Source organism: Catharus ustulatus, chromosome 5, assembly GCF_009819885.2.
Source record: "Catharus ustulatus isolate bCatUst1 chromosome 5, bCatUst1.pri.v2, whole genome shotgun sequence".
In the NCBI taxonomy this organism is placed as follows: domain Eukaryota; kingdom Metazoa; phylum Chordata; class Aves; order Passeriformes; family Turdidae; genus Catharus; species Catharus ustulatus.
The window spans coordinates 3281580-3297489 of NC_046225.1; the positions used below are offsets into that span (position 1 = coordinate 3281580).

General features: G+C 41.0%; 1 protein-coding gene across 1 annotated transcript in view; it reads left to right on the forward strand.

Annotated features, from left to right (window-relative positions):
- LOC116996516 (bifunctional heparan sulfate N-deacetylase/N-sulfotransferase 3) overlaps nucleotides 1-15910 on the forward strand; it is a 46485-nt gene that overhangs the window by 16343 nt on the left and 14232 nt on the right. Inside the window, exons 3-6 of the mRNA XM_033060275.1 lie at nucleotides 6987-7074; nucleotides 7623-7777; nucleotides 9994-10179; nucleotides 12600-12728. Coding sequence (XP_032916166.1) covers nucleotides 6987-7074; nucleotides 7623-7777; nucleotides 9994-10179; nucleotides 12600-12728 — 558 coding nt within the window. The remainder of the gene's footprint in view (nucleotides 1-6986; nucleotides 7075-7622; nucleotides 7778-9993; nucleotides 10180-12599; nucleotides 12729-15910) is intronic.

The window sequence follows — 15910 nt, forward strand, 5'->3', positions numbered from 1 at the left end:
GTTTATTTTGGTTTTTATCTGGCTTACAGGGTTGGAGTCTTCATTCATTTGCACACTTTGTTCTCTAGTATGCAAAACTCAGCATTAATACAAATGCTGTGCTTTAGTCTTACCTGGGGCAGGTAGAAGTATCAGCTGAGGGGTGAACAAATCCCAAGGTGTTTCTCTGTGCTTGGAGTTAACATTTTAGACATAGCTTGTAGTCTCCAGTCCTTCCAAGGTTCCTAAAGAACAGCTTATTGTACCTTGGTCTGTGGGGTTGAGTTTTGCTGTAATCATGTATCAGATTTATTTTGTAGCTGTGGCCACTGTTACTCTGTGGGAAAACAATGTCAAAATTTAAGTGCTTTGAATTCTGTGTGGATTTGAAAACTAGATTAATTTCACTCACTTTAGAACTCTGATCATTCAGATAATGATATAGACCAGACTTTGAAAACTTATTTATTTAAAACTGTGCTGAGCAGGAAGCACAGCCTGTGGGCCTTTTGGGGGTGAGTGGGTCTTAGTTTGTCCAGGCTCAGGCTTTGAGGTCCAGAGGATATTGGCACTGGAGATAAAATTAAGGCTGAGGTTTTTCCAGAAGGCCATATTCACACTCTCTGGGATTTGATGTATGTAACACTGACACCACGTTTTTATTTTCATTACCTAAAGAAATGGAATGGGTTTTTTTTATTTCCCAGTGTGCCCCGTCAGTCCAGGAATTGAATTGAAAGAGGGTAGATTTATATTGGACATCAGGAAGGAGAGTTTTTTGCAGTGATGCACTGCACAGGGTGAACAGAAAGGTGAGGTTGGATGGGGTTTGGAGCAACCTGGTCTAGTGGAAGGAGTCCCTGCCCTTGGCAGGGGTTGCCATGAGGTCACTGTTCCTTTCTTGCCTGGGTAGCAGCGTGGGCAGAGCAGGAAGGGAAGGAGGTGCTTTGGAGACCTGGCATGGAGAGCAGGTTCTGGGCAGCAGCACAAAGGGAGCTGCAAGCTACTGCACCTTGGGAGTAGCAGTTTGGGAATCAGATGTGTGGGAAAGCAGGTTTTACAGAACATCACCTTTTGTACACGAGCCATGGTGTAAAGGTGGGTCTGAAATGGCACCTCTGAAGCACTGGTGCTTTGGGCAGAGTAACGTGGCCATGGAGTGACTGCTCAGAGCAGAGCTGCTGCCTGCACATCAGCTGAGCCCCCAGCTCTCTGCTGCTCAGAGATAAGGCTTGACCTTCTTCCAGGGCTGTTTCCAGCCAGGGTGAGAGGGCCCAGTCAGGGATTGGGATGTGCTGCAGCTGGAGCTCCTGGACAGCCCCCCTTGTCCTGCAGCCAGGTCTGCCTGCTGCCTGCAGTGGGAGCTGGCCTGTGAGGAAGCATTAAATGAGGAGCAAATGCGCTGTTGATAATGAATGTGGAGCTGGGAGCTCGGATCACAACCTCTGTCCTTTCTGAGCTGGGTGACTATAAAATACATGTCTGTTAGACAGAGCAGCCATGGCACTGTTTTATCTGTGACAGAACCCTGTGCACCCTTGCAGACAGGATGAGAAGCTGTAGAAGTGTGGGCTGGCTAATGAGGGGTGCAGAGGTGTAATGCATAACATTTCCTGGGAGCCAGACAAGTGTCAACACAAATCAATGCACAGCCCTTAGAATTTATCTGCTGCTGGTGGGATGCAATGGAGACGAGCCAGACTAAGCAGGCAGAGCAGAGTGGCCCAGAAGTGACCTGGAACAGCATCTGAAGGATGGCCTGTCTGCTCAGGGCTGAGCTCTGGGGCTCTGTGTGACTGCAGCTTGGCTACCAGAGGGATTCCACTGGAGCTGACAAACCTCACATTCCCTCTGGACTGGCCATCACCAGATCACAAGAACTTAAAAGTACCAAGAGATGGTGAGTGCATTTTAGAGCCACTTGGGTTTTACTCTGAGTTCTGTTACACTCAGAACTGACTTCTTAGTACTTGGTGTTAGATAAGCAGGTCAGGTATTAGGTAAAAATGCAACCTGCAAGGTTCCTTTTGAATCCTATCTGACCAAAATCCAGGGGAAAACAGGTAGTGGTAGGATGTTTATTGGTTCTGTTTCAACTGACCTGGGATTTTTTTGACCTTTAATTAAAAGAAATGCAGGATTTTATTTCTGCTAACTACAAAATAATGAGATCATTTAGCTGTTTAGTAACAGTAACTTCTTTCATCTAAGTACAGTTTAATTAAGAGCTAATAAAGCAGAAGTTCAGACAGAACCCTGAAAACAGCATGCTAATTACTTTGCTTTATTAAATGCTATTGGCACCAAGTATTTGTAACCTTCAAGTTACCTTGAAGTAATTAGCTCAGTTCTCATTAGCTGGTACCTCAGCCTCCTCTCCAAGAAGTGAGAAGTTGGTGTAGGAAGTTAGAAATATTCCTTAAGTCTCTTGGTTTTACAGATCATTTACCTAGATGAAAGAGCCTAATTGCTTGAAAATACATAATTGCACTATCATCAAGATCATTATTTTATGTGATAAAAAAAAACAACTCTAAAGGAAGACCCAGTGACATTTAAAACAGCGTGTCCTGATGAAAAAACTTTTGATTGAAATCGTTTGAGCAACATTTTCCAAAGTGGCCCTTTATATTTTAAGGATCCTTCACTGGATGCATAAGTTTGAACATCTAAGATGAAGTTGTGGCTCCTGAATTTTTTTAGGGGCCACATAACTGGGCTCCAGCCTGACACTTCATTGGCTCCTAGAGGGAAAATCGGGTTACATGTTCTCTGCCAGCAAAATACTTCACAGAAAAAGCTGAAGGTTTTCTGTTTTTTCTCTTGCCCTCTCTGTGTTGTCAGCTCTGCTGAGAGAGTGCACAAAGACAAATGAATCCTTCTTGTCCTTTTGGCTGAAGGATAGGTGAAATGTTTTTTTCAGGTACATCCCTATACCCAAAGCAATTATTCTTTCTCCTGCATAGATTAAATGTTTATAGTATTGGGTGTCAAATTGCTAATCTTGGAAATCCAGAAAGTGGTCATTGCATTTTAATGATGTTCCAAAATACATAATTTATCACGAAGGAATCATTTTTCCTCAGAAGCCAAACAGCCCCATAAAATACTGACTCCCAGGCACTTGGGCTGGACCTTCCCTGAGGCTCTCTTCTATTCCTGCTTGTTGTGCTGCTTCCCAACACCCCAGGTTCTGCAGGAGGGAGGTTGAGGGAGGCAGGGGAGGTGTAAGTACCTGAGCAGCAGCTTGTGCTGCAGCATTCCCAGAGCAGGAAAAGCCAAAGTGATGTCCCAGAAAGTGCAGAGTAAAATAACATTGCATCAGCCACAGCTCATTAAACCTCTCCACACCAAGAACTCCACTCAGAAAATGGCTTCAGTTCTGTTTCTTCCCTCTCTTGGCAGAGGTTACAGAAGAAATATAATATGGAAAAATAAAAGCTACTTCTGGATAAGGGCTGCCATGGAGGGGCTTGCTCTGCTTTTAACTCAGGTGCTTTCACATTACTCTTTCTATTCATTTGTCCTTCCTTTTCAGAAGGTCCTTACTTGTATCCAAGAGCCAACAGGACATGAGAAGTTTTACTTAAAAGCAAAATAATTCCTAATTTAATGGCTCCTTTGATAGAATTGTCAGACAGTAAAGCAGTTAAGCAAGCAAGCATTGAGACATGAGATCTGCTTTCCCCCCCAAAAAAAAGGAGGAGCAAGGCTTTCTGGAAAATGGTGGAGCTGCCCTTGGATTTGTTGCTGACATGAAAGCATGTACTGATGTCAAGTGTAAGATGTGAATGCTGCAGCACTGTGAGGCTCTGGCTGTCTGCTTGCCAATTTAGTTGAAATGTACGTGATTACAAGCAGAATTACCAGCATATTGAACTATTTCTCTTTTCAAGTGCCTGAGTTCTTTAGCAGCTTTTCAACAGGAAAATAGTCATAAATATGTTGGTGTGACTGCACAAAGAAGGCGTCGTTCCTCTTTGGTGAACCAGAGTTCAACAAGGCAATCTTGATTTATTCCTTTGATCACTCAAGGCCTTTGAGTCTGAATATTTGTGTGGATGCTGAAGAAATTACAGCTGTCTGTTTGCTGAAGACAGGCTGACTCTTGTAGCTTCTCTGTGGCAGACTCTAAAGTGAAGTCACATTGAGATGTTTGAGGGCAGGAGGCAGGATGGCTTCCTGACTGGGGAAGTGGGAAACAGGTTTGAAGATAGGAATTTTATCCTTGGCTTTTCACCTGATTGACTTGAACAAGAAGTTTTGACAGCCCATGTCATCTGTCCATGCCTCTGTCCTGTTTGAGAAATGAGAAAATCTGTTGTTCTTGCTATTGGGATAACTTTTGTCTATCCCTTGAATTGTAACAGGACCTTTTTCTGAGATTTTTATTTTTACTATTAGTGAAGAAAGGGGTCTTTCATCATAAATTGAACACTTACAGTTGATTTCTGGCACTAGGAATTTCTTAACCCTAGTCTGTGAGCTTAGGAACAGTTCAAAAGGAAGTTCTCCACTGGAGCTGTGTACGTGAAAGGGATTATGCAGTCAGCGATTTATTTTCTTTTTAGTACCAGCAGAAATATAACATGTACTAAATAATTATTTATAAACATATGAAGACTTGACTAGATGGTTTTAAAATAAAATTTTCAGTACTGGTGTATTTATGTAACATCTCATACAGATACCCAGAGGGGCTGTTCATAAACAATCATAAAACACCCAGAAAATACCAGCAGTTTACCTTCAGCTTATAAAGCAGCATGTAGAAATGAAATTTCAGGCTTTTAGTCCCCCTACTTTTCTCTCTTTCTGTCTTTCTGATGGAAACTCACAGTAATAGGCCCTGCCATCTGCTACTATATATTTTTCATGAGTTTTAACATTTTGTTTTTAGAACCTGAAAGATGAGTAAAATGTCAAGTCGCCCAGAAAATAATCATAGGCACGACAACTGAAATGTTAGCTCGGCTTGTCTGTACCCAGAGTGGTTCACAGCAGGTCTGTGGCATCCCTCCTCACAGGCAGGGCAGGTACACCCTTGGAATCAGCTGATGCATTCCCAACACCAGGTGAGAAGGTGGCAAAATTTATTCCCAGGGAAGAAGTGAACTCAGTGTTGCATTGTTACAGAAATATCTTGGGTCTCTTGCCACCTTTTCTCCCTGCTCTCTTTTAAAAGTCTGTTTGCCATTCTGGTTTTCCACCCTGCTGAGAGCAGACTGGAGGTGACAAGCTGGTGTTAGAAAGGTAGAGGATAAAACCTTCAGCCCAAAAGATGCTCACAGCTCTTAATGCAGAGGGAAGGAAGGGAGCAGCCCTTGGTGCTTCCTCGCTGTCAGGCTGTGCTCAGGATCCCTTCCCCTCACTGTGTGTGCCCTTAGCACTTGGCAAGAGAAGAGCTGCATTATTTGCCTCCTACCTTTTTAACCATGCAGAAAGAAAATTATTTCATTGAATAGGTTCTGAGCAACTCAAGGTTGGTTTTCATATAAATCCTGTGCAGATTTGCTGCCTCTCATTAGAATGAGAAGCCTCCTCAGAGATCTCTGCACTTTCAGCCTGTGCAAAAGCCCTCGTTACAGCATTGCAAGATTTTTCACTTAATATTCTGCTTCATAAGTCTGGAGCTTGTTTTCAATTATCCCCATTCTGTGCTTCATTTTGCACGTTCCTGTAGAGTGTCTCTTGTTCAGAGGACAGTTTTCAGGCTTTGCAGTGAAAGATGATGATCTTTACCAGGTGAGCCCTGGGAAAGACCTGAAGAAGAGTTTGTGTGCTCTAATAAGGTGGCTCTTGCCTCAGTTTGTAAAATGAGTTGTATTTTAAGGAATTGTTGGTTGAGTGTACTGTGCCTAATACCTAAACTGACTGGACTTCCTAGTATTTTGTGGTCATTGGCACATAATTGTAGGCAAATAACTTATATAAGGAAAATTACTGGCTCATATTTTTCAAGGTACTGAGTTGTCTTTGCATTTCAGAAGTTGGGTGTCTAAAAATCTCCAGTAATTTTAATCTTTTTTGTGCAGTTAAATGCTTCCCCATTCATGACACAGTTACTCTTCCCTGACAATAGTTATGCTTCAATCACTTTATTAAAATCATTGTGCTGTACTGTATGTTGACTTGGAAAACTTTTTGGTCACCTTTTCTCATTTGTTGTGTTCTTGCTTTGCAAAGTTTGGAAAGCTGGGTTTCTGTGTTCCACCTGAAGGACTGAATGAGAGAAGAGCAGGGTGTAAGAGTCTGAGAGAGAGCTCCTGAATGTAATATGTAAATCTGAGGAGTAACAAATCAAGAAGAGCATATTGAAAGCAAAGAGTGAAGCTGCATCTGATGGATAATGCTTCCCCCTCCTTCCTACATGCTGGTTTTTTGTTTGTACTGCTTTAGTGCAAGTACACAGATGCTGGCAGTCAGTGTGCTCACTGTCTGAGAAATGAGTCACAATTTGGGGGAATCTGCAATCCAGTTCTCTGATGTGGAATTGAGTTGATTCAGCTTCTTGCTGTCTCTAGATTTTTCCTTTTGCATTGCCCATGATTTTGAACCATGACTGAAATGCTGTGGATGTCCTTGAGCTGGTGTAGAGAAATGTGACTCTGACAGGAGCTCTTCACCCTTGTGGATGGAGCAGTGCTGGGGGCACAGGAGATCTGAAATGCAGTCCTGGCTGTGGCCCAGGTTTGCTGAGTGACCAGAGGAAGGTCTTTGTGTGTCCCTTTGTTTTCCTAGCTCATGATTCAGGGAGTAGCCCAGCATTTCATAGCTCATCACCTTCATGAGGAAAATGATGGAGCTTTCATGCACTCTTTAATCTTTATGTGCTAATAAAAATACCTGTACTGTTCTGTCTTACATAAAGGGTGGCTTTTAAATAGCAAAACCAATTGGAAAGGCACATAACTGTAAAAATATTTATATTGTTGTATTAAATTTCTGTGCCAGGTTGTGTTTTCTGCAGGTTTATATGTTTATATGCTGGCTTGTTTCTTTTTCAGGCCCTGCTTGATACTCAGAATCTTTTGAGAGCCCAGATTACAAATTTTACTTTCAACCTGGGATTTTCAGGAAAATTCTATCACACAGGTAAGAATGAAACACTAAAATTACTTTGATTTTGATGGTGTTCTGTATAGTGTGAGGACAAGTAGGAATGACAGTCTAAGGGGCTTAGTGTGCTGTGTTCCTGCTGGTGTGCAACAGATTGAATGCCTCCCCCTTTTATTAAAATTTAGTTTCTTTCAGTCTGCTTTTGAGTGGTAAATTCCACCAGTCACATAAAATTTTGCATTGATTTTGCTGAAGGATCTGTTGAGCTGCCACAATTCATCCTTGTGATTGTTTCATCTCTACTGCAGAAATATAGCAATATATATTATCCCTTAAAATAATTTTGTTTTAAATCCACTGTAGAAATAGGAGAGATAAAAGAGAGAGTATTAAATAGGATGTGGGCTGGCAAAGTGCTCCTGACTGCCCCATTTTGTCACCAGTGCCTCAGCAGGAAGTATTTTAACTGGTCACAATTTATTATGTTAATATCATTCTTAGTGTTTCCAACTTTTGTAAAAACATAAAGCAGAAACTTTACTTCAGACATACTTGGGTTTTTTGTTGTTTCATTTTCTCTGCAGGGACTGAGGAGGAGGATGAGGGTGATGATCTGCTGCTGAGATCTGTGGATGAGTTCTGGTGGTTTCCCCACATGTGGAGTCACATGCAGCCACACCTCTTCCACAATGAGTCCTCACTGGTGGAGCAGATGATCCTCAACAAAAAATTTGCCTTAGTGAGTTACGTTTTTGCATTTCAGAAACCATTATTCTGTTTAGATTAGAAAAAAAAATCAAGTTTCTGAAAGAAGAAATACTCCGTTGGTTGCTGTTCAGCTGGCAGGTGATGGCTTTGTTCCTGGAAGGAGCAGGGGGATTTGAAATAGCAGAACAAGGAGTGCACTTCATGGTCATGTGTCAGTGAGTGTAGGAGAGCAGGACAGACCTGACTGTCAGCCAATTAAATTTTGTATTTGACAGCTTGACTTTGAAGTGAGACACATGCTTTCTTTCAAACAAAGATTTCTCCAAGTTTGCTGTAAATTGTACTGAGTACAGGACAGCTCCACTTGAATGTTTCCTTTCAAGAAAGCATTGCAGTAGATTCCTGAAAATTTAGAAATCTTGTGTCCAGTTACTACAAATCTGTGTACTGGTGCAAGCTCCACTGGAATTAAATGAGTGCTTGTAGTTCTGGTGTGACCTAAGCCATCCTCTGGGATTAGTGTGCAGGATGGAATTGTTAAAGAGTGTTATAAGGATAGTGCATTTTCAACCCTGTTTTTTTTAACTTCAGCAATTGCCATTTTCTTTGCTACTTTCAGTGGTTTTAGTGCTTACAGATACCTTCTATTATTTTTTTCATGTTTAGACATACAGACATGAAGCTGCTCATTATGTTTCATTTGCTCAGAGCATTTAAATTAATAACAGAGAAAAGTAGCCACATTTTTGAAAGAGGCCAAAATTGCTGATGCCTCGTGCATTATCCACTCAATGTGTGTATTGTGTGGGAGAATAACAGTCAGTAAGGAATTCATTAAGATGATAGGCCCCTTATTAGAGTGAAGGATTTAGGATACATATTTATTACTGCCTATTGTGAAACTTGTGGGGAGAGGCTTTAAGAATCAGACTTTTGTTTATAGATAAATGAAGGTGATGCAGTGGGATGTTAGAAAGTGCAATTTCTTATGTGTTCTGTGAAGATTTTCCTTCCTGATGTTTGTGCCTGCTTAAGGGCAGTAGGAAAGATAAAAGGAAGAAGAATTGGATTATCTGTGATGGAATTAAATTGTGTAAAGTGGCATAACTGATGGAGTATCCACTCTTTATCTCCTTGTGCAGTACAACCAGGAGGGCAGATGTTACTCATTCCTGTTTGGCAGGTTACACATGGTGCCCCTTATGTGTGCCATAAATTCCTAAAGAGAAACAAGAACTTCACCATTCTTTAAACACAGAGAACTCAGGGTTCTCCACTGTGATTGAACCAGGCATGTGTGTTACACACCATAAATGGTTTTACTAACATCACACACCTGTTTTTCTTGAGGTTTTTTGTTCCTTAGTTACTAGTTGATTCAAAGGATCCAGGTATCAGCCAATGTTTTGCACACCCAGCATGATTAGGAAATATGGTGAAGATGACCATATCAATTCAATCTTAAGAATTCAAAGGCAGTGCAAGTCATGGCAAAATGATCTCTTATAGACTGAATTCCACTGTGCAGATATCAAGGAATATCTGCTATGTACTGTTCCTTTGAAAAGTAACCTGTAGGAAAATAATTGGATGTGAAGAGAGTGTAATGGCACCAAGGTGAGTATGCACACATGAGGAACACCAGGAGTCTTCAAAAACAGGAAATGTGCTGTAGCAGGGTTTAGTCTGCAACATCTGCCTGGAGAGTCTTACAAGTAGTTATTTTTCTTCCATTTTTAACATGACTGGTTTTTGAAAACAGATTTGTGTTTTGAATGGACTAGAGGGAAAATGAAGTGACTCTTGAAATTCCTGATCCAGGTAATTGTGAAGGGACGTGTAGTGGAAACTGTGGTTTTGTAGTTGTAGCTGCCAAATGCTACGTGTTGTGTTGAGTATGTGCCAGTGATTTTCTCTCTGAAATCGGGGTTTGTGAGCAAATTCCTTCCAAGAACTTTAAAGAGTACAACTTTCTGTTTAATGCAGATTGAAGAAACCAATGTAAAATGCATTTATATCCTTCTTCCCTGCCTACTCACAAAAATATTTTCTAAAAACCCTCCTGTCTTAAAATCCTGTGTTTCATCTTTACCATGATGCCCTCCATCTCCTTCCAGATCAGAATATTTGGTATTACTGTCACTTGCATTTCAGACTTTGGTCTTTCACAAACAAAGCATTTGAGAAATGCCAAAACATCAAATTTCTTAACTTTTTGAGTGCAACCATTGTTCTGTCATGTTTTAGGAACATGGTATTCCAACAGACTTGGGCTATGCAGTGGCTCCACACCACTCAGGAGTCTATCCAGTGCATGTTCAACTTTATGATGCCTGGAAAAAGGTCTGGAACATCAGAGTTACCAGCACAGAAGAATATCCACATCTGAAACCTGCAAGGTACAGACGAGGCTTCATCCACAAAAACATCATGGTGAGTTGTATTGCTGATGTTCATTTTGTACTCTGCCATTTTCATGGAAAAGCAGGGTATCCTGAAAGTTCACATTGTGAGGAGCACATCATTCTGTGCATAAGTAGCAAGATGTATTTGACAGTGTCTTGTTAATTAGAGTCAGTCTGATGGGGGTGATGTTTCTGCTGATGGAGGTGACATCCAGGGACCCTGCTGACACAGTTAACAGGCTGTGAGCTGTTCCAGTCCTGTGGGTAATGCTGGTTCTGAGAGCTCAAGGGAAAAGTCAACTTGACACAATATGCTGGGTTAGATTTCTGTCAGGTTTTCAATTTGCATGGTGCCATTAATTGCAGAAGAGTGCTGCCAGGTTAAGCCATCTCAGAATCTGCACCTGGGTGGGTTCATATTTGTGTCTTCCCTGTGAGCTGTGCACGGTTTCCCTTGTTTGGCTTCCTGCCATACACAAATGCAGGCTAGGCTTTGCAGCCTGGTTTAACCCAGAGCCTGAGGAGCTGCAGGGAAGGAAGACACCCCCCACACCACCTCCAGGCTACCAAAGAGCTCTCAAATCCCACTGTTTTCCTGAATTACATCCCTCCCACATATACCTGCCAGCACTGTCACTGACAGCCACGTTTGCCAAAGGAGGGGATTGTACACAGTGACATGGAAGGCGTTGTGCTGTTGCCATCTGGGCACTGGGGTGGAGGCTATTTCAGGTTCACTTCTTGTCAGTATTATCTCAGAAGTGTTTCAGAACAGCTCTCCAAAATACTTGGTGGCATGTTCCCAAGTAACTTTGTTTGGGAGAGCAGTGAATGGGGGCCCTGTGTTGTACCTCTGGCTGCAACAAGCACTTTTGGGAGGTTGAGAGCCTTGGCACAGCACTGCCACTTAGAACAGAATTCTGGTATTGTTCTCAGGTTGCCATGGATACCACTTTGCTAAGCTAAGTAGTAATATTTTAAAGGTTTGATCTATTTTTGGGTGAAGCAAATGAAAATGATCTCCAGAAATCTAGGAAGAAAACTGTATACAAAAGCAGTATAGGGTTGAGCTGCAGTTTGTGCTCCTCAAAGCAATCACTGCCTGTGAAATAATGGGTTTGTGGATGTGCTCAGGGAGCACAAGGCATTTGGAGAAGACAGATTTGACTCAGAATCTCCAAAAATCCCTTCCATAAATATTTGTAAAAACACGTCATTTGAAGACACATAATGAGATGTAACACAAGGACACTGCAGCCAAAAATCTATTTCCAAAACCAGTCATAGAAAACCACCTGTTGAGGGAGTCTCAAGCTCTCAGTTCTCCAGGGCAAATGCATCAATATTTTGCATCTGCAGGCTAATAATAATGAGTACACTCAGTTAGAACATTGTTGTGTAAGATTTGTCAGAGAACCTCCCATTCGTTCCCTGCCTCTTTGAAAAATTTTCATACTTCCTCAATGAAATCCTAAGGTTTTTAAAACATTTAGGCAAGTTTATAGCAGATGTACAAATTCCATACATTTTCTGACAACACAGAATTTACAATCCATGATCACAGCATTCTCTACATCACAAAAAATTGTTGAGAAATCAAACTGCAAGAAATAGAATCTCCAAAACCACAACCTGTGTCAAACAAGGCATTTGTGTGCTTTAAAAGGTGATCTGTCATAACAATCCCAGTTAAGCATTGTACATGAACATCCATACTCAGCTGTTGATTGCTTCATAAGGAATAGATGTCATTTAAATACTCTCAGTAATTTATTTTCTGAATTCAGGAGAAAATATTTTGAGTTTCTGATGAAAAACATAAGTGCATTTAGTAGTTCTTCATATTCAAAAAATTCGTTCTTGGATTGTTTTTAAAAATAGTTTTGCTTGTACTGTGTATTTCAGCCAGTCTCAAAAAAAATTGCACAGTTGAATGAGAAGTAGATCTTCCTTATAAGATGAGCATTACTGGCAAAATTCCCCATGTGTCAGAGTAGAATTATTGGTGGTGTTGCCTAAGCCAAAAAAACCCCTAATTTGCCTTTCCAAATTACAGTTTCAATTTACAACAAAGCCATCATTCAGATAAAAGTGGAACTGATTGATATGATATAGACTGATTCATACTTTAGATTATCTTTCCCATTTTAAAACTTTAGACTTCAAATACTTGGCTTTAGGATGAGGTGTTGTGGAGAGAATGAGTTTGAGGAGGCTCTGGAATTGTAATTTGCTGATAGAGATCAGTCTCCAATTTAAAATAAAATGTGATTAATTTTTGATGTTATGATTTTAGTGATAATAATTTATCTAGATCAGTATTGATTTCCAGCATAGTTGAGGCCAAAAATAACCAGCAATTATCTGTTGTATCTTACTTCTCTGGCTTTTATCATCTCATTTAAAGTATAAACTCTTCAATTTTTAATGTTTTTTTCATAAATTCAGGTGCTTCCTCGGCAGACTTGTGGCTTATTCACCCACACCATTTTCTATAAAGAGTATCCTGGAGGTCCAAAGGAATTAGATAAAAGTATTCAAGGAGGAGAGTTGTTCTTCACAGTGGTTCTCAATCCAGTAAGTACAGCGGAATTTTGAAATTTTTTTTAAATTAATTAAAGGAAAAGTTTCTGAATGTTCCAGCTGGGTCTCCCAAACAGTAATGGTTACTGACAGTGAGTTCTTTTGATTTTTTCAATTAATTAAATGAAGATCCAATATTATATGTGTTCTTAGTTGTACAAAGCAGTCTCCACCTTTTTTGACAGCTGTTTTTTTGTTAGTAATGCAGCAGGGCCAGCCTGTCTTGTTCTTTACTTTTTGCATGAAATAAGACTCCTGAGATGGAATTTTTTGGAGAATTTGAATGTAAAGAACTGCTGTGAGCATCTCAGGTAAAATTCATTCTCTGCTGTGCCAAAGTTGTGATGCCAAGTGTTGGGAGGACTAACTGAGGTGAGAAGGCTGCAGGCAAGGAATGCTTGGGCTCCAGTCAGGTTTGAGAAGTTTCAGTTGCTTTCTCACAGCAGCTTCAAAGAAGAGATCCAAGTGAAAGAACCACACAGTTCAAAGACAAGATCTGAGTAAATGAACCACATCTGCTTAACCTTTCATTTGTCTTTAATGGAAGATAAACAAGAAGTGAGGTGGTGAAACTACAGAGCACTGACAGAAGAGAGCAGTGTGGGACTTCAAAATGGCACAGGATTAGGTCACTGCCTCAAAACTGACCTTTTAGACAAGCTTGAGATGAGATTTCCATTTTCATGAATCATTACAATGTCAGCTAAACAATGTTCTCAATAATGAGTACACAAATAGTTAGTTTCCAAGCCTGGAAAATGTGAGTTTGGATTACATGTTAATCTTAACATTATATTTAATTTGGAAGTAAATACCATTTTTGAAGAGAAGAGACTTTCAGGAACTGAATACCCTACTATGAAATAAGTGCCCCTAAGAATGGAGCTTAAAACTTCTCAATGGTTTGGCTGTGCAATGGTGTAAGAGAGGCTCTGCCTTTTGGAGTGTGCTCCATCGAGCACCATGTGCAGGACAAACCACACAAAACCACAGGACCATGTGTGTCATGGGAACCAGTGTGAGGGCCCTGTTCCCAGAGCACTGCACAAGCAGATGTTGTGCAGGTATGGAAAGCCCCAGGAAATGCTGCTCTGCAGATGCTGTTTGTGTAGCTGGGAACCAGCAGCTGGCTTGCTGGAGTGGCCAATCTCACAGCTGGCAGGTTGTGTTCTGGGGTTTGCATTGGTGCCCCTGCACTGGTGGCTGGGAAGTGACCCTGACCACTCTTCCTGTAAGACATCCCGAATTCTGAAGTGCCTCCAAGCACTAAGGGAACACTATTGCCCATTCTTCAGGTAATATTTTAAGTGTCTGTCTCCTGTTAAAGATCTTGTTGGCTGCAGCCCCTGGGCAAGACCATGCTATATCAGCATCTTGCACAAAAGGTTTCACAGGGAAGGGAAAAGCAACCTTCAGCAGCCTGTATTATTGGTATACTGGCTTTATTTCTCCCACATTATCAGTTGAATTATTGACTTACAAGGGGCTTGAGGGACTTGCACTGGTTTAGCTAGGGAAATTTTCCACAAGGAAAATGTGCACTGTAGAAGTGTGTAGTGGTGAGTCTCTTATCCAGTCAGACACATCTCTGGTTTATTGTCTCAGTAACAGTACCACTGTACTGACTTGAAAGCATTTTAGCAATTGTTGCTCCTGGTCAACTTGTTAGAATTTGAGTGACTTCAGATTCATCTCTCTCTGCAATATCCAGTGAAATTCTTGGATTAGTAAAATAAATTCCTGTTTAGTGTTTCTTAGAACAAAACTGTACCAGTTACTTAAATCTGTCCTTTGAAGGAAGTGAGCTATTAGTTTTTGAGCTGTGTGTAATGAAGAAGTCAGTCTAGGCACTGCCCTCAATTTTATTATTGCTTCTCAGATCCTTTAAACCCTAGAAGATACAGATCTGGAGCTTTTCCATCCTACAGGATAAATGTTTAAGGGTAGCCAACAATTCATGAAAATTTTCTATACCTTTGCTTCCCACAAGAAAAACAAACAGAATGCAGTAATTGCATTATGTGCACTTATGTGCACTTCCTTGCAAAATAGTGTGTGTCTGCAGATAGAAAGAAAAGGGAAAATGCCCTGTGGAGAGGAATTGGGTGAAAGCCTTCAGATGGTTGACAGCCCAACAATGAAACTAATGTGTAGCCAGCTGTGTGCTCTTGACATGGTTACAGCAGTGCTGATGAAGAGAAAAAGCTGTTAATGCTTTAGACACTTTGATTGATCTTTAAATAATTGCAATCTTTGTGTGTGTTCAGTTCTAAGTATTATTTTCTTCTAATTTTTACCTCTCCCCAGTTGCAGTGAGCAGAGCTGTTATTAAGCTAATTGACTGGCAGCAAGGGAGAAATTATCTCCTTTAGCACTGAAAATGAGAGGATTTGTATGAGCATCAGCAGAACCTGCTGTATCTTAATGTGACCCTGTACTGGCACTACAGAAGAAAATCAAAATCAAAGACCTTCACACACAGATCTTCCTTTTCTGTCCATCTTGTTTGGCACAACCTCATACTTAACTGTACTGAGTGTGAGAAGCAGGAAAAATGGTGTCTATCATATTTATGGTGGAAACACCACTGTGTAAATGGAATTCCACTCACTGGAAGTCTGTGAGTGGACAGGTCCATGGCAGCTGTAAAAGCAGCAGGACAACCTCAGGGCTGAAAAGGGAGTTGCTAGCTGGAGTCTTTGTGGTGGAATTGAACACAGGTTTTCTGCAAGCATCCAGGTCTGAAAGGACTCTCTTTCAGCTATTAAAAACACATATTCAATATAGACTCTGCTCTGATTTGTTATTCCATCACTTTGGTAGTGTAATGGAGCAAAACCTGCTGTTACTGAGTCTCTGAATACCTGAAACAAAACTGTTTGGAGTAACTTGGAAACAATAGCAGAACTGCAAACAGAGTGTGCACAATGCCAAATTAATTGGAATATAGGTGTTCTGAGGGTTGGATGTACTCTTGTGGTCTGTAAACATGTGCTGAAATACCAGCTATATTCCAAATTGGTAATGCATCTGCTGCTAGTGCCTAGCCTAGACCACAGAATTGATTGTCAGTCATAATCTAACTTATTTTGCAGGGCTGTGCATGGCTTCATTGAGTTGGGAGGCCTCAGTGCTGCCTTGCAATGTTGTTGCACAGGTGGGAGGGCGACACAGTG